Here is a 24,927-nt window from a genome sequence, read left to right on the forward strand (position 1 = left end):
TCACATGTTGACTGAAGGGGAAGAAAGTATTGATTATCTAGTGCCCAAGGTGAGCTAAGCCTGGCAGGACAGCTTACTCTATCGTATTAACCCCTTCATGCACTGATTAGACTTACACAAATTAGTTATGAGGCTTGTTATCTCACTTATCTACCATACTAGAGGGGGTTTGATGCAGGTGTCCCTCTGTCCAGCTTTGCATGGTTGTGCTGGATCTGCCATCAGGGTTGGACCTTTGCTGCCACAGTATACACCTCTTGTATACTCCCAAAATGGATCTGATGAATCTTTAAATGGTCCAGCTACCAGCATTTAGCCCAATCAGGGCCTCTCTTCTGTGCCACCCTGGAGCTGGCGCAACAAAAATACAGGATTTCCCTCCCCACATTTCACCCTGTCCAGAGTGAGCATTGGTGGCCCTATTCCTTTAAGCCCTGTTGCTGCACACCAGTGACTTGGATTGCTCCCCTAATTATGATTTACATTCCTAAATCATTACTTTTCAGACTAGTGGGGAGAGTGAACAATTAACAGGCTAGCTTCTTCACATGCCATTTCACTAATATAAAAGTGTGAATAAATTATTTCAGTAGGGTATCATGTGATAGGGATAACATTGCAGACAAGAACACTGTGTTTATTCCATTACAAGCTATTTCCCCCTCCAAAATCTCATTATTCACAACATTTGCTAATAAACATAGGCAAGTATTAACATTGAGCATGTAAGTAATGTAATAGCAAATAAGAGTCAACACTGTATTCCATTAATGTACTAAAAACAAATCCATTTTAGCAGAATAATTGGATATCTCAGTTTACTAAAGAAAGCAGATGAAAATCACCTTTTTTGCAGGATGAATGACTGTATTCATTAGCGTCTATTTCATTGGATAATTTAATTAAAGTGTTTCATATGCAGTTCTAACATTACAAATTATGATATTGAAGTATGCATTTTTTTAAAAAAAATTACAACTCCAGAGTGTCAAAACAAAGATAAATAATTTGCATTAAATTACTTGATGTATTCACTAAACAATATGCTATCTGAGCTGCAAAAGTAAAATGTCAGCAGTGTTAGAACACTTAGAAACACTGCCTTGGTTCCTAACTTTTCTTCTTTGAATGGAAGTTCATGGAATTGGGCTTCCCTGCTTCTCTCTCTGCAGCCCCCTGTATCCCCTCTCCCAAAAAACCGGCTTCTCGGGATTGGGAGACCCTTGGAAACTGTGTGGGAAATGATAGGTGAGGCTGCAGATTAAGGGGGAGGGATTGGCAGAAGTTGCTCCCTCAAAATGTGAGTAATGAGGACCCAAGTCAGGTTATTGTTGTTGTATATTTATCTAGATAAAACTGGCTGTCTCTATTACACCTAGAAAGAGAACAGGTTAATGGCTGGTGCGGTATTGGCTCATTCAAGAGGTTTGGAATTAATAGGGGATCAATAAGTGGGTATAAATGGTGGCATGGATATAGATCTGATAACATACATCATGGAAGGTGATGGATGAAAAGATGCACAAGTACAATCTTTCTAAACTACTCCTGTCATTTTCAGTGGCAAGACTAGGCTGCTGAATTGTAGTTAGGACAACAGAGGAAAGCAAAGTGCCACTTGGCCACCCAAGCGCTAGTGTGACAAGAAGCAGAAGGAGTGCCAGTTAAGTGTTTCCATGTGCCTTGCAAAGAGGGTGCACATGGTGTCTAAAGAGTCTCTGTCAGTTAAGTGAGAGAGAAAGCAACTAACCCTCCATCTACTCCCATATGTGATTCTGCTCAAGCCATTCTGAGCTATGCCAGACAAACTCTCTTGCCCCAGAGTGGAAGCAGCGGAAGGAGGAGGAGCCGTTTTGCAAATAGGGACACTCAACATTGACCAGAGCATCTTTGCCCCCACCAGCAGCACCAATCTCCCTGGCTAACCTTTCCAGCCCAAAGTGGGCAGTAGAGGAAAGAGGGGAGATGGGAAAAGAAATGATGAAAGGGTGCAAGTTATGTAGGGAAGAAACCCACCTACTCTCCTCCCTCCCTGAGTCAAAGTTCCCTGTCAAGCTGATCGACTCTTAGTGTAATAACAAAAGAAGATATGCATAATTTACTTCAGTCATGAGTAGCTACATCAAGCCTCCTCCACAGTGCTTTACTTAAAAATAAAATAAAATAAAGGCATGGTGGTGGTGGGCTCATTTGAGTCTGTCAGCCCATGCACACGATCTTAGCTGGAAACCCTTCCCTCTAACTCCCAGATGTGGATTGCAGTGGGAAGGAGGAAACGGCTTCTAGCCCACAACTTCACCTCTCCTCTTCCAATATGAACACCCTGCAGGCCGTCGCGTTTTCAACACGTGGCTGGTCCTCACCTAAGGCAAGTGTAAAATTCCCCTGGGTGACAAGCAATAGATGCTTTCTCTTCCACCCGTGTTTCACAAACACGTGTGCAACACAAGGAGCTTCAGGGTAGTTTTTGCTGCTTTCTCCCCCTCTGTGTAAAAAGTAGCTACCCATCCCTCACACGCAAGGCCTCCCTCCATAATTCCCTTGCTCTTATTTACCAGGGCAGCAGCAACCGCCGCCCAGATGCCACCGGAAGTTCGCATATGGGCAAAACCGCGCGCAAAGCCCAGGCGCTGCAAGCCTCTGACCCTGGAGGTTCCCTTGGTGGCAAATGCGCGCCCGGCCGCCTTAGCAGGAGGCTCACGCCCAGGTATAGGAGCAGAGGTGGGTCAGACGCCCAGACGCACGCATGCACGCACGCACATCTTCTGGGAGTACGAAGCGCAGCTTGCACGCCAGAGGCGGGCCTGGTCTCCAGGCGGCCTTGAACCCCCTCGCAACGCAGTTGCTCTCTCCTGCTTCCAAGACATTCAAGAGCGGGAAGGAGGAGGGAGGAAGGGGTTAAGGCCGCCGCGCGCTCTTTGCTATTTGTGGACGCCGGTCTGGAGCTCGCCTCTAGGCTGCTTACTGCGTGGCTCAGCCTGCCTCTCTCCTTCGCTGCGCCCGCCTGCTCCTCCTCCTCCTCCTCGCTGAGCAGCAGCAGGTGGCGGCGGCGGTAGCGGCAGGCGCGAGAGAGTTAACCCGCCTGGCGACGGCTGCGCGGGAGGCAGGCAGGCAGCGGCTGCGGGCTCGAGAGAGGCGGCAGCCGGGGCGGGAAGAGGGTGCAGCCGCGGCGGCGGCGGCGGGTTACTAGGGATGGAGAGCGCCCGTGTCACCCGGATGTGAGTGTCATGTTGGCCCAAACTCGAAGGGATTTGCAAGCAGCGGCGGCGGAGAAGAAGAACCGGCGGCGCCGGCGGCGGCGGTGGTTGTTGTAGTAGCCACAGCGACTCTTCCCCCCTACCCCGTTCCAAGCCCTTGCCCGCTCGCTCGCTCGCCCGCCCTGCCACCATGGGGACAGCTGGATAGCAGGCAGCGCAGGGGCAAGGGCCAAGAGGGGGGCATCGCCTCACGCCTGGCTTGGAGCGGCGACGGGCAGAAGGAGGGCGAAAGGAGCGGCGCCCGCGTCTCGGGGGGCCCCGCAAGAAAGTGACCATGATGCCCCAGCAGCAGCAGCAGCAGCCGCAGCTCCCTGACGGTAAGAGCCGCCCCGCTGTGCGCCCGCCCTCACCTTCCAGCCCCCCACCTCCATCCCTGGCCGCCTCCCGAAGCAGCAGTAACCGCGGCAGCAGCAGGAGGAGGATGCCTTGGGATTAAAACAACGAGGGATTTTGGGGATGTTGGGATTAGAGGAGGGAACCGCGGGGAGGATTAAGGGGCTGGCGAAAGGAAGGGCTGGAGGGCTGGGGGTCACGGGGTTATGGCAGGCTCCAGAGGCGAAGGCGGGCGAGCCTCCCGCTGCCGCCCCCAGTGCACTGGCTCCCCGCGGCCGCCTCCCCTTCCCGCGGGAGCGCGTTGCATTGATTTCGCACGTCTGCCTTTCGCCTTGAGGCTGGGCTGAGGCTGGGGAGGGAAGGAAGGAAGGAAGGGCGAGAAGGGGGACGCGGCGCCTTTCGACGGGAAGGTTTGGGGTTTGGGTTTTTGGTTTTTGCTGTGGGCGCCCCGGGCATGTGCCGTGGTGTTTAAGGCTCTTGCGGAAGGAGGCGGGCGAGCAGCGCTCTCCCTCCCCCCTCCACCTCTTCGCCGAGCGCCGAGGGAGAGACGACACATGGGGCTCGTGTGTGTTAATCGCCTTTGCAAACAGGCTCGGGCAGGCGCTGCTGCTGCCCCCCCCCCCGTCAACCTCCCGCTCCTCTTTCTCCCAGAGAGCGAGCTGCGTGGAAATGATTCATCTCTCCTGAAATTGACAGCGACTTTGATATCGCACGCGCGCGCGTGCTTTTCCTCGCGCGCGCCAGGGGCAAGATAACCCCCCCCCCGTTGCAGTTCACTTTCAATGGTGCCCCTTTGCCAAGGAGAGGGGTCAAGAGGTTGACCGCCTTCGTTTTTGACATACCATAAAAATAGAAAGACTGAAGTGCGGGGGGGGGAAGGAAGAATGAGAAAGCAGTACAACTTGGAGGAGGGGGCGGAATTACGAAACGGTTCTAGGAGAAATAATTGTAGAGTGAATCTGACAACGTTTGCTATTGCATCAAACGGTCACCTGAGGCAGGAACTCTTCTCCTTGGGTAACCTAGCAATGGACCCAGCTGCTGATGTGACCCATGCAATCTGATGGGCCAGCCACTCTTCATTCTCCGACTCTGTCCCCACTCTCCCTTCTCTGAGATTTAATGCAAGGTCCATTAATTCTTTGGTCGGTGAGAAACATGCTAGCAACATCCAAGGGTTACCTTCTCCCCAACCTTCACCCACACCAAGGGAGCCATCTTAAACTCTCCCCCAATCCACCTCTGGTTTGCATCTCTGTATGTGCTCACACTCGCAGCACTGGAGTTGAAGCAGCACAAGAGGCTACAACTAGGTTCTTGTCACTAGATTATGCAAAGGACATGGCAAGACCCCATTGCCTCAGTAAAGGGAGAATAAGCGTTTGTAAAGGTATCCTTGCTACATCTTTGTTCTGTCTGAAGAGCAGTGATCAAAAGATATTAGTTCATCCCCTGCCTGTGCAAAGCTTATTGTCGATTTCTCTTTCTCTAATTTCCTTTGCATCCCTCTGTCTCCCCCCCCCCCTCACATATATCCTCAAGTTTAGAGCACAGTTAGAAGCTGCTTCCCGCAGGCACACTTGGTAGGCTAGAATCTAAGATCCTTATCAAGGTCTGTTGCATCTTCTTACTTGTAATTTAGGCTGCTTCTTCCAAACAGTCTCCTTTAATTGTAAACTTTAGAGAGATTCCAATTTCATTGCTAATGTTGTTCTGTATTGTAGGGTCAAAAAAACCTTTGATTTGAGTGTTAAGGCACTTACTAAATTCATGTACAAAAAAGCAGGAAAAGGATAAGTTCAGGTGTCAAAAAACATGTTGAACCCGTGTGCAGTAGTTGTGGAAAGGGAAAATTCTATGTTAGCGATGGAACATAAGGAAAGGGATTGAGAATAAAACAGCCAATGTTATAATGCCACTATACCACTCTATGATGCAAGTTTACCTGGAAGACTCTGTTCAGTTCTGATTGTTGCATCTGGAAAAGTATATTTATAGGGTTGGGAAAGGTTCAGGAAAGGCATATTTTTTCTCACTCTCTCATAATAATGTACTATAATCTGGAGTCATGTAATGAAGCTGAATGTTGGAAGACTCAGGACAGACAAAGCAACGTATTTCTTCACACAGCCCACACTTTGACTATGGACTTCACTGCTGCAGGATGTAGTAACAATGGTGGTTTTAAGAGAGGATTAGACAAATTCACAGAGGACAAGAATATCAGCGACTACTAGTCGTGATGGCTGTATACTATCTATAATATTGGTGGCGGCATGCCTCTGATTAGCATTTGCTGTGGAACACAAGTGGGGAGAGTGCTGTGACATTTGGGTCCAGCTTGCAGGCTTTCTCCATAAGCATCCAGTTGTCCACAGTAAGAACAGAACACTGGTCAGATGGGCCTTTGCTCTGATCATCCAGGGCTCTTCCTATGATCTCATCACAACCTCCACATATTGCATGCAATAAGCATGCTCTGCAGTCTCGCACATTGTCTGTGTTTATCGCTTCGTCTCTGAGCATCCATACTTTGCCTTGGTCTTTCAGTCCCAGTTGTCCTCCTATACAGGTTAGGCGAACACTGAAGTTTAGGACGCTATGGGGATCAAGGCACACTGACCCCCTGCTATCCCTACCTGCTTTCATCCCTATCTGCTTAGCTTGCTTTACAACAGGACCCAAACAACCTGCGGCTCTCTAGATGGCCATTGTTGGAGGGTGATGGGAGCTGCAGCCCAACAACATCTGGAGGGCCACACGTTGGCCACTCCTGGATTAGAGCACATGGTTAGCAGAAACAAGCTATATATGGGTGACTATGGGCTATATATAGCCTATATATGGGCTAATAGATGGAGGATGTAGAAAAGGATATAAGACTGGGGGCAGACAAGCATTGATTCAATATACAAGTCAGCAGGAGAAAGGAGGAGAGTGAGTGCTGGATGTATAAGCGAACAGTAAAACGTACACTGGCATCGGCTTTGCAACAGGTTCTCTCTGAAATGAGTTAATTAAATATTTAAAATCCACAAGCAGAGCAGATTCTGATGTTCCAGTTCTGCTTTTGGTTAAGTGTGCACACCATAAAATGAGTTTTGCAGAAGGCTGGCTGTTAAGAATTAACTCTTTAGCTTTTACAATCTAAAAAAGGTACATGCTTACAAAAAAGGTACATTTCCATAGACCACCAGCTTCATCTTCATCTTGTAGATGCTATGAATTTAGTATACCTGGGTGTGCTGTGGTGTGTGCAAAGGGTTTCGGGGACGACGACACACAAACTGCTTTTATTTTACAGATGTTCTTGTTGCTGAATGATATCCAATTCTGACTACCATGCAACCATTCTGTCGCCCTCTGACATGTCCAAGAAACAGATATCAGAATGGTTTATAGCTTTAATTTTAAAACCTAGACTTAGGGGGCTGGTTTAGGGAATCAGTCCCCCCCCCTATCCTGTGGTGTCTCTGAGTGTAGCGTTTAACTTTCTGCCATTCATTTCAACAGGAGGAAATAAATAGCTTTTCTTGGGACAGTATTGTGGTGAGAGCAAAATCCACCCCAGGGCCCTCTGCAATATACATGCGTCATCACAGCAGGCATTTTGCTAGTTATTATCAAGCATTCACAAATTTGACTGCCAGGTTGATTGCAGTCTTCCCCCATACCTTGTTTCTGCAGTCACACCACCCAAAGGAGTCTCCAAAATGCAATGCGACAAAATGCAACATGAAGAGACAAGACTTACCCCTCTCTCAAGCCTGGAGAGATGCAGTGGTGGCATCTGTTTTCATGCTGTACTTTGGAGGCAATCTTGAGTTTCTTCAAAATGCAGTACAAAGCCACAGGCAAGACTCTGCTCTGCCTAAGTCCTCTGTACATGTCAGTAGCCTCAGGAAAGGAGCAGAGTTAGTAGCAAACACAAGTAATGCTAGACAAAATTTGTGGATCCATAGTATGGTAGTAGTAATTGGTGTATAGCGTTAAAGATAACTGTCTTTTGGGGAAAGTGTGTTCAGTTATCACAGAGAGAATTACTGTGTTAGGCAAGAAGCAATGCATATTTACGTTGAAAGGATTGCTTTGCTTGTTGGTTTATGTCAGAAGGGATACATTCCAGTTTCTGTAGGGATTGAAATGACTTCACATATTATGGATTTAAGAGAATCCGTAATGTTTGCTCTTACATTCAGAACAAGCGGAGGCAGTTTGTACCAAACAATCAAATGAAGAAACTTATATTAACTCAAAACTGGACTCTTTTATCAATTGTAAAATGGGTTTGATTGATTTGAATTCGGCTTCTTTGTTAAATATTTAATATACCTTGAAGATTCAGGGTGTGTTAACTTCAGAACGTGTCAAGACAAATGCTAATGTTTGTAAATGTGATTCCCCAAGTCTTTAAATTATTATTATTATTATTTAAAATGCTTCAAAATAGAGTGAAAGATAGTATCTCACAAGCAGTTTTAAAAGGACATGATTCTTTTAAAACAGGATAAATGCATCTTCTTCTCCCCTTCCCCCATTTTTTCCTACAGAAGCAAGCTATGCAAATAGCACCAAAATTCCTCTTCCTGGTGACGGACCAACTCTCCAGTCGAACAGCTCAGCACCATCCAAGCAAACTGTGCTATCTTGGCAAGCTGCAATTGATGCTGCTAGACAAGCCAAGGCTGCCCAAAGCATGAGCACCACCCCAGCCCAACCTGTAGGATCTCTGTCCCAAAGAAAACGCCAGCAATATGCCAAGAGCAAAAAACAGGGTAATACATCCAACAGTCGGCCAGCCCGGGCCCTTTTCTGTTTATCCCTCAATAACCCAATCCGGAGAGCCTGCATTGGTATAGTAGAATGGAAGTATCCTTTTTTTATGAGGTGGTTTTTTTTTGTTCTTACCATCTCTGAATACTCAAAAGTGTGTCAAAGACATTGACCTGGGCTTAGACTACATATTGCACAGAATTCTGTATTGTCGCTGTTTTCCTACCTTTTCCCCCTTTTCATTTTAACCAAAATCAGCCTGGGCAAGTTGGAAATTGGAATGGAGAAAATGTCAGTAGAGAAAAGCTGCTTAACCCTTTCCCAACTAAAAATCGGTCCCCCTAAGCCTCCTTTATTCATCTGAGGTGATGGTGGCGAAATCTTCCCTGTTAGATTTTTTCCTCTGGGTGAAAAAGCAGCCTGGGTAGAGGATTAAAACTGCTAAGTTATCGCCTGTCCATGTTGATTTGGACTTACAAAATGTGGCAGAGAGGAGTGAATGTAACTTTTATGTAATGTGTAGTCTGAGCCTTAGATACAAGGTCTTGTGTTCTTAAAATGCAGTTCTAAAAATATCATTTAATTTTAATACATAGTGTTTTGGACTTCAGGATTTATTTCACATTTATTAAGCTACTGTTGAAGTGTTTTAGATACACATGCATAGATTCATATATGCTTATTAAAGCAAATTATCCAATGCCACAAGATGAGACTTCATTGTGTCATCACTATTTAGAACTTCGTTCTGATAGGATAAATTTGTGCTTCAAAAATGAATGTACAGAAGAGCCTTTGAGCAAGATGGTTAGTATGCTACTTTGTAAAAAAAAAAGTTGCCTTTTTTGATATAGCACACTAACCACAAAATCCTATACATTTCTAGCCAGAACTAAGTCCTGCTGAGTTCAATTGGGGTTGCTCAGAGGTAAATGGGATTGCAGCTTACAATTTCAGTTGAACCAACCCATGCATAAATATGTGGCTGGTCAAAACTGTTATTTTTATATTCTATGAATGCTACATATTTTTCACTAGCATGTTCTTACATTTTTCTCCCTGTCTAATAATCTGTACATACCAATGTAAAATTGATGTGCCAAAATTAGGGTTGGATCCAGATATAGGCAGATATGACTGTGGTTTTATTCCATGGCTGTTGTGCCTATGCAGATTCCATTAGCGCTAATGATCAGTATCTACACTGAGAGAACAGATCTGTAAGCATTTCAAATATTTGAATCAAAATATTGATTCAATATTATGTATTATGTAATTGGATTTTAATATATATATTAAATATATATATTTATATATACAGTGGTACCTCGGTTTACAAACACAATTAATTGGTTCCGGAAGTCTGTACTTAACCTGAAGCGTACTTAACCTGAAGCGAACTTTCCCATTGAAAGTAATGGAAAGTGGATTAATCCGTTCCAGACAGGTCCGCGGAGTACTTAAACTGAAAATACTCAAACCGAGGCGTACTTAAACCGAGGTATGACTGTGTATATATATGTATAGTGCAAAATAATGTAATTGTGCAGTTTGTTACTAAAAAGCGGGCATTGATGAAAGGTCATGTGCTGACAAAGATGCAATATAATGGATGCTTGTGGAGGATGGGTTGTCATTTCCATCAGTCAAAAGAAGGGCCTGAACATGTCAGAAACAAGCCTATGGCCCTCAATGCAGAAATTAGTAAGGAATTAGACTGAGTTGTATATAAATATATCTCAATACTAGATGTTCCTTAACAAGATACTTCAGACCATTTGACATATTTATATTACTGGCTATTTTTGCCAATTGTGTGGCCTTAGCTGTTTACATCCCATTCCCAGAAGATGATTCTAATTCAACAAATCAAAACTTGGTAAGTATGTGGGGTTTTTTTTTTGATTCCCCTCCTTTTCTTGAAGTGCTTTATTTTTTTTAAAAAAAAATGTACATGAAGCCTAAATAAAAGTATGGCATGAATTACACATTTAGTTGGGGTGGGTGAGATGAGAACCAACATTCTAAAATGTGTTTGGCTGCTTTGGTTGCCAGTTGCAATAGGCAAGCTCTGGTTTATGATATAATAAGATGGTTTGTGATAATTCTTGGGGTGAAACAAATGCATTTTGAGGAACACAGTAATTGGATTTATATGTTGCTGATGTTTTATGCTGTCTGCCGCCTTAGTGCTCAGCCCTCAAATGAACTTTTATTTCTCTATTCATGTAGTTTCAATTGTTTTTCACATTTTAAAATAAAAATAATGGTAGCATTGAATGGTTTATATTATCAACAGAGATGTACCTTTAAATGCATTATTCTATGATAAGGATTTACTGGGAAGTAACATACAAAGTTAGCTTCCTAATTAAAAGATTAGACCCTGGAAGGAAGGGTATCATAATGCTGTTGATTTCAGTGAGAGCATCAGTGGGCTTTGACCCATGTAAATGTTATTTACTGCAGCAGATACCAAGGTTTATATATTAAAACAATGGACGTGTATCCAAAGGTATTCTTCTGCTAGTGGAAATCTCTTTTGCACATGGAATTACTGTTTCCAAACTAGCAGATGATTGCATGATAAAACGGTTCCCCAAACCCAAAGAAGTTTCTCTGCTGTGCAAGTTATTTCTCCAGCCTTTTTCACAGGGTCATTTTATGATCCTTTAGAGTTCTTATATGACAGCCTGTGTCTTCCAGTGATCACCCACATTTCTCATACTGTAACAGAACTGCCCCCCTCCCCATACATTGTGACTCTGTGGTCTAGTGCAGGGGTCAGCAAACTTCTTCAGCAGGGGGCTGGTCCACTGTCCCTCAGACCTTGTGGGGGGCCGGACTATTTTGGGGGGGGGATGAATGAATTCCTATGCCCCACAAGTAACCAGGAGATGCATTTTAAATAAAACCACACATTCTACTTATGTAAAAACATGCTGATTCTCGGAGCATCCGCGGGCTGGATTTAGAAGGCGATTGGGCAGGATTCAGCCCCCGGGCCTTAGTTTGCCTACCCATGGTCTAGTGACTTGAAAAATGTACCTAGGGACGGTTCAAATGTGGCAATCTCCTCATGTTGGGATTTCTGTTCATGTACGGGGGATTTTTTTTTGAAGTGTCCTCATGTGAACATCAGGTCCTATGTGAAAAACTTCCCATGTTAGATAGCAAGCTAGTTTTTAAGCCTTCTGTGCAGTTTAATTTTTTTTTAATGCTTGAGGCATAGGGTTTTTGTAACAAATCATGTACATCCTTCTAAGATGAAAGCAGAGGTGGTCTGCAGATTCTTGTTTGAGCACGTTGCCAGCCCCAAATAAATAGATCTGAGTAATCTTTCGATTCTGGTAGTCACAATTGATTTTGTCATTATTTTCTCAATCTTTTTTTAATTATATTCGTGTTTATCATCCTCAGTTTAGTATTTTTAGAGGTACAATCAAACACTTCTTTGGTATCTTTTGATTGAAACGTATAAAACCAAATTGGAAGAATTCAACATTTCTTGATACGCGGTTTGTTTTCGCTTGCTCCTATCTTAACTTGAGATTCTGTATACAAGGAGTGCTTTGAAGTCTGTAATACTAAATAGTGTTGGTTTGTTTCTCTTTTGGCTTCTTTTTTTGTCACTGCACAATGAAGGCACTTGTTTGAAAAGCCCATTAAAACATTGGTTACTTGTCATATATATATATATATATATATATATATATATATATATATATGCCTTCGGTATTCTTAATTTACTGAGATTATGATATTAAACAGCTGCAGACAACAAAAACTGGAAAAACACAGCACAATTCAGGTCAATGTAAAGAACAATTTATGTAGCGGTGTGCCAGAGCAGTCTGTTTTTGCTCCCAGAAATTTAGGACAAAAATCTCTGTGTCACTGTCAATCCACTAGGAGGTCTGTGCTAATAACCAATATCATAAAGCATTATTTGAAGTGGGAAAAGCATCTGTCCGCATCAGAGGCTGGCAATTTATTGAATTTTAGCTGGGTTCATCTTGTTTTAACTGTGCACCTTGTTCAAAACCAATAGTTTTACCTTAGTTCATGGGCAAGTTTAAGTATTCAATTTTTTATACGTCTTGCTTTCATTTTTTAAAAATGCCTTTAAGGTTTCTTTACACAAAAAAACCTTGTATATTTTTCACAGAGTTTTACACTGGGTATTGGCAATAGAGCTCTCATTGGACTGTGTATGCATTATGCAACTGTGTGTTCAGAGAAACACATTTTACGTTTGCACAAATCCTTAATGACTTTGTTGAGCAGTGAGGAAAAGCTTAATTGGCTACAATTTATTTGAATTGATTATTGCATACAAAATTATTTAGATGGACGAAGAACATTTAAAAACAACAGCTCTGTAATATTTAGTTCTACAGTACGTAATTGATAGCCCCTGTATCATGAATTGTGTATTTTACAGTAAATTTTACTGACTATAAATCAGGGTGGGCTGGTCACAGGTCGGCTGCCCATGTTGCAGGGTAGACTGGTCCAGACTGTCAGGGCTTTGAATGGGTCCATTCTGCGTATGGCTGCATTGTGTGTCACCCACAGTCTTTGGGTTAATCTGACAGCCCAATTCCATGTACTTAGCACTTCAAAGTAAAAAAGTAATTGGCAGGGTTCTGAACTTTAGAAGGGGAAAGGTGACAGAATGTTTGCTTGTGGACAATTCTCACTACAGCCAACCAAAGACAACCAACCACACCCTAATCCAGGGGTAGGCAACCTAAGACCTGTGGCCCACAGGGGTTGTTTAACTGGCCCATGAGCCACCCCCAAACCGAGCCACCCACTCGGCGAGTCCCCGCCCACTGGGCTAAACCAGCACAGCGCGGCACGGGGACTGGCTTCCGCAGCACCAGAAATCACATCTGCGCAGATGCAAACGCCAGAAATCGCAGGCGCAATCTGGCCCATGGAGGAATCTCCGCTGGAGTGAACCCTGCCCTAAGCCACTCCCAACCTCTCTCACCACCAAGGAAACACACCAAGTGAATACCGTAGCAAGAAAACCCTTATAAGTAACGCTGACACAACCCTCCCTATTAAGTAGAATAATAGAAACATAACCACCTGACCCCACCCCACTCGCCATTCCTCCCTCCTCCTCTTCCCCCCTTTTCTTTCTTCCTTCCTTCCTTCCTTCCTTCCTTCCTTCCTTCCTTCCTTCCTTCCTTCCTTCCTTCCTTCCTTCCTTCCTTCTTCATTGTTGTTTGAACCACGTCATGAACCAAGACCTTATACATTGACTACTAATAATGAAACATATGCTGTAGATATTTTTCCACCTTTATTATGCTATTTTGTGATATACAAATGACGTGAGAAAACTTGGTATACGTATTTGTATAAGATTATTCTTGTTTATAAACTCAATAAAAAAACAAACAAAACAAAGCAGCATATAGGAAGAGTATCTGCCAATGCCATCATGTATTGTGCACCTTGAATGCAAACACTGGAAGTGCCTCTTTTATAATAGATTAAGTTTTAGTTTACAATGGTGGCATTCCCCCGCCTACGTTAGGAAACAAAGACATTCTTCTGCATATTGTGTGAAGGGTAAAAAGGAACTGCTGAGATCTGGAAGATATTTTTATTTTATTGTCGCCCAGGCCACGTGCATCACTAGCAGCGATTACATCGACAGTGAGCAGTTCACTTTAGTGAATAATATCAGTATGTCAAGCTTCTCTATTAGGTGACTTATATGGCGGATTATAAAGTTTAATCCATCTTCCATGGAAGGCAATCAACACAGTAGGCAAGGTGGATGAAACTATTAATTGTACCATAAATTTTCGCCCCCAAATGGATTGTCACAGTAAACGTTAGATTAATACAAATTGTGACTGGCAGCACTTATAAATAAAATTTAGCCATCAACTCATCCAAGGCATTTTGAATCAATTTACAGTGGAGAACTTTGTAAACTAAATAATGCCCCCCATATTTCAGCTTGCTCAGCACCATTCTTTGCCTACAGATTCTTCAGGAAAAGGCATTTGTGTGACTGTGATTGCCCCCCTGCAGCTAGTTGTCTGCAAGACTTTATGGCTGCAATCTGATACAAACTTACTTGGAAGTAAGTGCCATTGAAGTCAATAGGACCTACTTCTGAGTGGACATGTATAGCATGGCATTGTCAGTAGTGTAAAGTTAAGCATGCGGCCTTAAAAAACCTCCTGTGCCTGTGTACTAATGACATAACATTGTCAGTTTCAAAGCACTGAACTTGGGTAGCAGCGGGTAGTTTGGTGGAGGAATAACTTTACAAATAAAATTTCTACAAAAGAATTTCAGAAATAGACTGGAAAGAGAAGTTGCTGAATTGCAACTTATCACCAAGCTCAAAACCATGGAGGGACCTGGTTTGAACAGAGATATCGGGTTCTTATCTCATTATACATGATAAGCGATCTTCAGCCATCTCAACCCTTGCTTTTTCATGCAAAACCATTTGCAGTCGTTTGCGGTCATCAACAGCTATCAGTCAGTCAATCACCCATTTCCACCACCCTTCTGAGTGATCCCCCCTCCCCATCCCCACCCCTCCCCACCCCTTCTCTACATAAGTGCCTGGAAACTTCCATTTCACTGTATCTGAAGAAGTGTGCATGCACACGAAAGCTCATACCAAAATAAAAACTTAGTTGGTCTTTAAGGTGCTACTGAAGGAATTTTTTTATTTTACAAATAAAGAAAGCTGATTGCTAGGCCAAAAATAATACTCAGATAAAATGCAATAGCTTCTGCTAAAACATAAGCAGAAGGCATTTTGTCTCGCAGAATAAAATAGGATATTATATGATATTTAAAAAGGTATAATAAAGCCAGAAAATCTTATCATACAGCTTCAGAAACCCAAATCTGTAAATGGTGTGTGTGTGTGTGTGTGATGATGTATTTTTTTCAATCCAAAGAAAGATGCAGTAGAAGTGGAGTAGGATAGCAAAGATGACATGAATTCCAGAATTCAGTTCTTATTGAAAATGGACTCGTTAGCCTTTCTTAAATTGTTAGTATTAGTGTACTCCTGATAAAAACTAATAGTTAGTTGCCCTACCACCAATAGGTATATGGAAGCAGACTTCTGTGCTCATATTTCTTGCTACATGAGGAGCTATGTGTGCAGCTACATGCTGTATGTGCACTTCCTTTTTTTTTTGATCTAGCAGCTTTTTAAATATATATGAAAAAGCTGGTGGTCAGCTGTTTGGGAGGAAAACCTTCTACTTCCCCGCCAAACAACTGATTTTTTTCTTTTTTTCTTTTTCTTTTAAAAAAAGAAGAGATCAGTGTGTGCAGCTCCAGCTGCTGTGCACTTCACTGGACTAGAACAAGTAGTATCATAATTGACAAAAATACTTCTGGAGCAATATGCTCGGGACTTTTTCTGTTAATAGCAATTGCTGTAGAGAATTCATTGCCTTGGAGAATTGCTGCAGCTGTTCTCCTTTCCTGAAGTCCACGGTTTTGTCCTCACGTTTGGGGTGGAATGAGATGTTACGGAGGTCCTTGCAGAAAGCGGAATGAGCTTTGGATTTCATCATGTGTTTTCTTAGGGGACTTTTGAACTTTGGTGGATAATAACGAAGCAGGATGTGGCATAGGTTACAACAGCATTACAAATCTTAATATAACCATTGCGACCCCTTCTTCCCAAGAGTCCTGGCTATTTTAGCTTGGTGAGTGTACTGATCATTTTTGTTAAAAATTCCTAGTCTCTCCTACAGACCTACAGTTCCCAGAATTTTTGCAAACCAAGGATAACTACCAAGTGTGCCACATAACACATATGCCCTTCTGAGGGAGGGGCTGGAGGCAGTTGAAAGGCATATTGTTGCCCTTCTGCTGGCCTTCACGATCATAGAGGAGTGCTGATGGAGGGTGGGGCCCCGGGCTATACTCAGGTGGACGGAAAGATACTACAGTGGTACCTCGGTTTAAGTACACAATTGGTTCTGGAAGTCTGTACTTAACCTGAAGCGTACTTAAGCTGAAGCGAACTTTCCCATTGAAAGTAATGGAAAGTGGATTAATCCGTTCCAGACAGGTGCGTGGAGTACTTAAACTGAAAGTACTCAAACCGAAGCGTACTTAAATCGAGGTGACTGTATTGGCTTTTATTCCTAGTGATGGTAGCAAGCAGGTTTGAGTGAGAGCAGAGGAAAGGTAGCGCACTTACTCTTTTGGAGGGTCCCAGCCTTGCAGATTTCTAGGGTTGCCAGACTCAATAGAGCAGTGTTTTTCAACCTTTTTTGGGCAAAGGCACACTTGTTTCATGAAAAAAATCACGAGGCACACCACCATTAGAAAATGTTTTAAAAAAAATTAACTCTGTGCCTATATTGACTATATATAAATCGATTTTTTCAATTTTTCCCACGGCACACCAGGCAACATCTCGCGGCACACTAGTGTGCCGCGGAACAGTGGTTGAAAAACACTGCAATAGAGGACAGGACTTCTGTGCCTTTAATTGCCCTGCTCTCTTTTGAGTCTGGAAACCTTAAAGAGAAACCAGCAGACCCTTTGTTTAATTTCCAAGCAACGGGTCTGCTGGTTTCTCTTTAAGGTTTCCAGACTCAAAAGAGAGCAGGGCAATTAAAGGCACAGAAGTCCTGTCCTCTATTGAGTCTGGCAACCCTACAGATTGCCCATGGGACTTGGTTCTTGGACTGCTCAGCTGTGCTGTTGCACTGAAACGGCTGGTGCAGTGAAAAAGTAAGCCAGCGGGGCTTGGGGACGTAGCAGTGGATCTGTGTCTGTGCCTCTCCCAAACCTCACGTAGGATTTTCCTGTAAAACATACGGTACAAGTCTGTAGTTGAAAGATGCCCTTAAAATGCAATAACAAAATAGCCCAATACAAAACTCAAAGGCAAATGTGCTGTCAGGGACTGGCAGGTCTCTGACAAGTGTTTGGCGGAGGCAGGGGGTCCAGGGGCTGAATTAGGAGAGGGGGGGCAGTGATTCATGGGGTTTTGTGCCATCTGCAAGGCAGAAGCCAGAGCTGGAGGAAGGCGAAGAGTCTGAGCAGTCACGAGACAGAGGAGGAGGCGCAGAACATGTTGGAATAGGAGGGGGGGGAGGCTGTTCAGGCAAGGGGTGGGCCAGTCGAATCCATGCCACCCCCTGCCTTTCTGTCTCCAAGAACCAGGAGGGACTTGAAGAGGCAAGCACAGTGACAACTTCTGTGCAGGAGAATCCCCGGTTGCATGCACACACACTGTCAGACAAGGGTTCATAAGCCTGTACTGTTACTTTCAACCTGGGAAAGTTAATGTCAGCTATGTGGTTGCTAGAAGTGTGAGCACATGTGTATTCTCTGCACCTTAGGAGCTGCTGCACATGATTCTGTCAATGAAGAATTTACCGTAACCATTGGCCATTTGTCCTCCTTGGCTGGATGTGCACATCTCACAAACAGGAATAATTTAAATTTTAAGGTAGACGTGTCCATTCTTTAACAACAGAAACCCTGTACTGTGCAAACAAACACAATTTTGAATCCAGTTTGTTTTTAAAGATGATTCCTCTGAATGGTCTTTTGTGAGAAGATCTCTCTCTTCCTTTGCTCTTCTTTGCCTTCCTGATGAGCACACCCGCTGGGATAATTGCTAATATTCATTAGGCCTTATCTTGAAAGTCTGTACTGTTTTAATTTGGACTTGCTGCTAGTAAAGCTTTTTTACTGACTGCGTGCAAGCAATATTCCTGACTATCTTGATTAGATTCCCCTGCCACTGAAACAGCCAATTTTTGTTGGATCCTATACAGAAGATAGTTCTGCTTCGTACATGACATTGTATTCTGGAACAAAATGGTAGTGTGAGATTGTATTCAGAATTGCTCCTTTCTCTGTGGGGACAATGTCAGAATCAGATCTTATCTAAGCAGTACCTCTTAACTCTGCCTCTGTTTATTGCTTTCATGACATTCATTTCCTTGGTTGTCTTCTGGCAGGGATTGACAGGGCTGGGGGGGGGGAGGCCGGCCGGCTAGGGTCTGTCCCTGGGGAGGGAAATAGAGATTTATGGGGTTTAGTGCCTCTCACAAGGCAGGAGCCAGGGAGGAGAAAAGAGGACAGGTCAGAGCAGCCAAAAGCAGAGGTGGGAGCACAGAATGTGTCAGAAGAAGAATGGAGGAAGAGGCTTTTCAGGTCAGGGACAGGCGGGACAAGTCCCCATGTTCCCCCATCCCACTGTCTCCTAGGGCCAAGAAGGGCTTGAAGAGGGAAGAGCAGTGACTGCTTCCGTGTAGGAGAAGTTTCAGATTGTGTCCCCACCACTGGTCAGACGAGGGTACATAAGCTGGTGAAGGGGCATGGTTCCACTGGTGCTGCAGGTGGATTGTAGGGCACAGACCTGGAGACAGCTGCCTAGAGGCTAAAATGATGTGGGTGGGTGTATCCAAGGCACCATGGAAGTTGCTGTAAGTAGGTGCTTTTTTTGTCAGTAAGGCATGAAGTATCAGATGTGTGCCTTCCTTGGCTGAGGGTGATTTGGACATCTTTCCAGGTTTTCCTTAGCTGTGCTGTTTCAATGTGTGCCTCTTTTACTTCTTGTATATCCTCCTGCTTCTTGCCCTTGGTTACCTGTACTTCCCCCTAGCCTTATTATTTATTTATTTTCTGTTGTGCTTGGCGCCTGAATTTTGGCTACTCAGCACTGAATAGTTCCTCTACAATTTATTTCATCCTTAATTTTTTGCATTGACATGAAAATTGCATATAATTGAAAGGTCTGCTTACAGTTAGGGTGAATTAGGTGGGAAATTTGCAGTTTTCGAAGTTCAAGGGCTTTGTTCATGCAGGAACTATTTACAGGATGAGTGGAGCTACAAAGCGAGAAATAGCAGACATCTTGTCTAGAGAGAACAGCAAACAAAAAATGGGCTCAGCTTTTAGGAGTGACTTAACTTCAGCCACAGAAGCTTGCTGATCAGAAGGTCAGCGGTTTGAATCCACATGACGGGGTGAGCTCCCGTTGCTCGGTCCCAGCTCCTGCCAACCTAGCAGTTCGAAAGCACGTCAAAGTGCAGGTAGATAAATAGGTACCGCTACAAGCGGGAAGGTAAACGGTGTTTCCGTGTGCTGCTCTGGTTCGCCAGAAGTGGCTTTGTCATGCTGGCCACGTGACCTGGAAGCTGTACGCCGGCTCCCTTAGCCAATAACGCGAGATGAGCGCTGCAACTCCATAGTTGGTCACGACTGGACCTAATGGCCAGGGGTCCCTTTACCTAACTTTGACAAAAGCAAAGACTACAAGCAAATGCTGGCTAGATTACTACACAGAACCTTCTGGTGGTTTAAAGTAACACATGCAGTATCTACAAATTCATGAGAAGGAAGTGTGTTCACTTCTTTCAAACAGGAGCCACAGCATGGCTAGCGGGTGAGGAGGAGAGAGAACACCCCCAGCACTTTCAGAGGTGCTGTGCTGAGCGTGTCTTGGTTAGCAAGCAAGGTGGAGAGCTTAAAAGCTCTTTTGTGCCAGATAACCCAAGCAGACCTTCAAAATAATCTTTTGAGCTTTTTGCCTTGCTTGGGTGGCAAGGCTTGTTCAGCACAACAGCTCTGGAAGGCTAGGGATGATGGTGCAAGATTTTGTGGGAAATTGGATTGGCCTGCAAGATCTCATGAGAGCACCCAGAACCATCCAGAGGTGGTGTGTTGAGTGTGATGGAGAGCTTAAAAGCTCTTTTCGTGCTGTGTAAACCCAAACTATATTAGCTTGCAAAAAGCCACCCACTGCATTTCTGTCAGAACAGAGATATGAGCTGAGAATTTAACATTGCTAGCTCTGTGATATATTGACGTGTACAACCTCTTTTATCTTCTCTTACTACTTGAGATCCTGCAAAGATATTGGTCTAGTTCTCAGTGGTGCAGTAAATCTGTGCCCAGACAGTTCCATATCAGACTGCAGAAGGAGACTCACATGACTGCATTTTCCTCCATACAAAACTGTCCATCTGCATAGAAAACTAGCATGCTAGGGGGAAGACAAGCCTTCTTGTTTCTTTTATGGCAAGCACAGTAGCCTGGCTTATGTTATCTCTGGGATAGCTCAGTCGGTAGAGCATGTCTTTTCTCATATAAAGCATGTAGCAGCTGTTTGATAAGATCTGCCTGGTCATTTTTTTAAAGTAGTGTTTAAAATTCTTATAATTGTATTTGTATGTTTTGAAAACTTATAAATCACTTATGACACCCAAGATGATTTGCAGAATACACACATACAGTGTGCATGTGCATGTGCTCACAGATATACGCGCGCACACAAACAGAAATAAATGTCAGGGACAATAGATATTTACAAGCAATTTTCATTGACTATGCAAGGTTTTCTGAAAAGCAGGGGTGGTGATAGGGCTGCAATTGTGTGCCTATATTTCATTTTCAGATATTACAAATAAAGTGAGATGGGTAAACTCAGTAGTTTGGGCACTTATATAATGGTTCCCTTTTTAATTTTAACCATATGTGACATTAATCACATAGTTTGCTCTTGAGTGCAAGCTTTTCCCTTTTCTTTGTAGACCCTGATTGGGATTCTGTCAAGGTGATAGGGGAATTTTAACCCTTTCATCCCTGCTGTTGCCCTGATCTGTTTCAGCCCACTCCCCTGACTTGCCATTTTCCTTGTGGGTGGAAAGTTGCCATTGGAATGAATGGGAATTCCCACCCCCACCCCCCTTGCAAACTAAGTGTATTTTTGCAGTGATCTGGTGAGATTGTACTGAGGTGAAACCAAAACCTGGGCAACACGTGACTAAATTCAACGAACAGACGGTATTTACAACATATGTAATATCAAAAACAAGACTGGAAACTGAACATATCTAATATAATTCACATGAAAACAAATCCTATAGGTCTCTGAAAGTCCCTGTTGATATGAATGGAACCAAATGGCAGAAAGTCATTCAATAAAAAAACAAGCTGAAAAGCTTAGTATTGCAAAATTCCTAAGTTGCTGAAGTAGTCAACGAACTTGTCGGAGAGTGTCCGGAATGATGCACTGTTTCGTGAGAACTTCTTCAGCGCAGAAACAGAAAATTGACATATTTCATAAACTGTAAAAAAAATTAGAGGTACAATGTCCTACATCCTATTGTACTGAAGCGGGGAGCAAAGTTGTTGTTGTTGGCATCCCTCTGTCATGGGAAAGAATGGAGTAGTGCGCCTTTCAGGGCGAAGTCAAATCATTGAAGAGTTACAGCGCCTGCTGTGGCTGTAGAGACTGATATGGGAGAGACATGCTTTGTTGCAGCAGGGGCAGATGAAGGGGTCTGGTTGTGCTGCTGCAGATGCACTATGCCATTTCCATTCTTACAATATATTTAGTGCCAGGATCCTGATCTGAATCAGACCATCCACACTGGCAATTTGTAAAAGAAAAAGCTTGTACTTCAGGGCAAACTATGTGAATAACATGCTGTTTAGCCTTAGGGCTGTAGGGATGGTTCCTTACATACAAGCAAGAAAGAATAAAAACCATTTAAATGTCTGTTCTCTTTGCCACTGGCTCACTTTATCTATAACTTGGGGACATCTCTTAAACTTCTCAGGAGCAATCTGAATAAATTACTTGAGGTTTCTTAGAGGGTTTCCCTCCACAAAACAGTTTAGCCCTGCAGGTGAAAACTAATGTTACATAGCCTGTCTGATTTTGCTAAAAGGCATAAAGCGAGATGAGCGCCACAATCCCAGAGTCGTCTGCAACTGGACCTAGGGTCAGGGGTCCCTTTACCTTTACTTTATATTAAAAAATAAATTTCAATTATTCATCTTTTTATGGGTAGAAAAATGGTGGTGGGGGTGAATCAAAGCAATCCTAAGGTTGTTATTAATTGCTAGTGCCTCTTTTCACGTAATCATTTGCAGCTGACCCACAAAGTATATTGGCTGTGGCTGAGAAGTTAGCATGATTTGACATGAGTAAAGTACAGCATAGGTCTGTGAATCTTCACATTCTTTCAATTGTATATTATAACAGTAATGTAACAAGCAACACAGGTATTTTATTTAATTTAAATGTGCAAAATCTGTCCTTCAGGAGCCATACTTACTTGCTGGGCAACAATCAAAGTACTGTAATAACAATCATAACTAAAACAGCGGCACACACTGAAAAAGATAAGCAGCAGTAAATGGAATTTATACAGGTCATCTCGCAACTTAGGCACATTTAACTTGTGCACATTCAGGTTTACGCTCTGGGCAAATTTTTTAAATGGGGACAGGTGTAAAAAAAAAACTAAAAAACTTTGGCAATCCCACCCACCATTGAACCCCATGTGTTTTAACTATAGACTAATTTGGCTTTAGGCAATATCCCTGGAATTTAACTCACTTGCACACAGATTTAAGAGCCCTGGTCTTTTCAGTACTTGGGTCAGAAAGTTTGATGGCTTCATCATGCTGGCCAGCCATTTAGCTGTATAAATTGGCATAATTTAGAGTTAAAGGTAAAGGGACCCCTGACCATTAGGTCCAGTCGCGGATGACTCGGGTTGCGGTGCTCATCTCGCTTTACTGGCCGAGGGAGCCGGCGTACAGCTTCCGGGTCATGTGGCCAGCATGACTAAGCCGCTTCTGGTGAACCAGAGCAGCGCACGGAAACGCCGTTTACCTTCCTGCTGGAGCGGTACCTATTTATCTACTTGCACTTTGACGTGCTTTCGAACTGCTAAGTTGGCAGGAACTGGGACCGAGCAACGGGAGCTCACCCCATCATGGGGATTCGAACTGCCGACCTTCCGATCGGCAAGCCCAAGGCTCAGTGGTTTAACCCACAGCGCTACCCACGTCCCAATGTAGAGTTGGTATAGCACAAAAGTGGAGTACGTAGGAAAAAGAAAGGAGAAGCGTAGAATGGAGCAACATTGCCATCCACATTCTCAGCTTCCATAACAATACTGCTGACTCACAGCAGTCATATGCTGGCATGCTTTTAACAGCCCCATGCATAACTCTATGCCCCCCCCACCTTTCCATTGAGTTCAGTGAGGCCTATTTACGCCACCTCTGAGGTTGGTATTACATTCCATCACTGTGGGAGTGGGGTTTGGGTCTGAAGAAGTGTAGGATTTGGTATATGCCTGCTTCATTCTGGTCACATTTTTCTCCTTCTGCTGACAGAGTTGTGCCAACTGTATTTTTGTGTTGGCCTGCCCACAATGTTATAGGTGCAGATTCCCACAGGCAAAGGCATATCCCAAGATAACACTAGCACAGCCAAGGTTCCAGTATTGCCCGAGTTGCCTCACCTCCCGGCAGTGAATCTGGAGTACAGGATTTCATCTCTACATTTAGTAACTGAATTTGGGTGGAGGGAAAAAGCTTCCAGCAAAGACCTTGTTTTAAACAAAAGAATGGACAGTTGCTTCTAACCCCAGTGTAACTGTACAGTGTGCTTGGATGAAAATGCCTGTAAGTTGTAAGACTACACAAAAACAGTAGATAACAACACTTGCCAATTGTACCTAAAGTGCACTCAATTGTCCTCTCAAATAGATAGTGGCCTTGCCCCACTTTGAGAGCTTTTTAGTTATGTGCCATAGGACCACCTACAAAGATAACTGCACCATTTAATTTCCTCCTTTGCTCAAAAAGGGAATGGGATTTGTGTATTCAAATATGCAACCGAGAGCGTAGGTAATTCCAGCACATTGAATAAACATTTTAGCTGTTATTTCTGAAGAGGGATCTGTAAGAAATAGCTATCTTTGTTGACATTTAAAGTTTTAAGGTTCCACAGGACCGCCTAGAATTATGGGGGAAAGATTAGGCTTCTCATAAATCACAGAAAGGACAAACATGGGATGCTCTTTATCTGAAATGTAAACAGCACAAGGTTATAAAAGCAATATAACCTGACCAATGTAGCTATCAGTGAAAGTAAATGAAGGATAGCCTCATGCTAGCACCAGCCTTACAGGCTTTAGTTCTCAATAAACAAGACGCTGCAACTACTGAATAAATAAAGCATAAGCCAAATGTTTCAGAAAAATTACGCTTGCAGTTACTTCCCCACTGGGCTGCTCTACTAAGCTTCTTGGAAACCCCAGTCAGTAGTGCGTGTAACTTCTTGTTTGATGAAAAGGTGCTTGCTAAAAGCATGCATATCACACCTGTACTCTGTGATCTGCACTGGCCTTTTACAGTAGTTTGTTTCCAGGTACACCTAAGAGGGTTGAATAAGATTAGACCCATGTTTCCTGCAAAGACTGCCTTATACTGTGTAATACTGAAATGTGAAATGTACACCTTTCAGACTGGGTCAACATCTTCATTGAGCTATCCACTATGAACCCAAGGTCTTGTTCCTGGTCCATCACTGCCAACTCAGACTCCCATTAGTGCACAATGTCCACACTGACTGACAGTGGCTCAGATGGGGAACATTCAAGGCCTTACCTGGAGGTGCTGGGGCTTGAACCTGGGACTTTTCACATGCAAAGCAGATGAGCTACACTCCTTCAGTTTGGTTTCAGTTTTAATCATGCAAGGAGGAATCCCAGAATAG

General features: G+C 43.7%; 1 protein-coding gene across 4 annotated transcripts in view; it reads left to right on the forward strand.

The window, feature by feature from the left end:
- The first annotated feature begins 255 nt into the window (after positions 1 to 255).
- The window catches only part of CACNA1D (calcium voltage-gated channel subunit alpha1 D), a 204,337-nt gene continuing 179,665 nt past the window's right edge, over positions 256 to 24,927 (forward strand). For 3 of the 4 annotated variants that reach the window (XM_088662244.1, XM_088662245.1, XM_088662243.1), the window contains exons 1-3: positions 256 to 3,574; positions 8,141 to 8,459; positions 10,137 to 10,242. In XM_088662244.1, coding sequence (XP_088518370.1) covers positions 3,532 to 3,574; positions 8,141 to 8,459; positions 10,137 to 10,242 — 468 coding nt within the window. In that variant the 5' untranslated portion in view covers positions 256 to 3,531. The remainder of the gene's footprint in view (positions 3,575 to 8,140; positions 8,460 to 10,136; positions 10,243 to 24,927) is intronic. The other variant, XM_060271438.2, reaches the window with a different exon arrangement.

Source organism: Zootoca vivipara, chromosome 2, assembly GCF_965207765.1.
Source record: "Zootoca vivipara chromosome 2, rZooViv2.hap1.1, whole genome shotgun sequence".
In the NCBI taxonomy this organism is placed as follows: domain Eukaryota; kingdom Metazoa; phylum Chordata; class Lepidosauria; order Squamata; family Lacertidae; genus Zootoca; species Zootoca vivipara.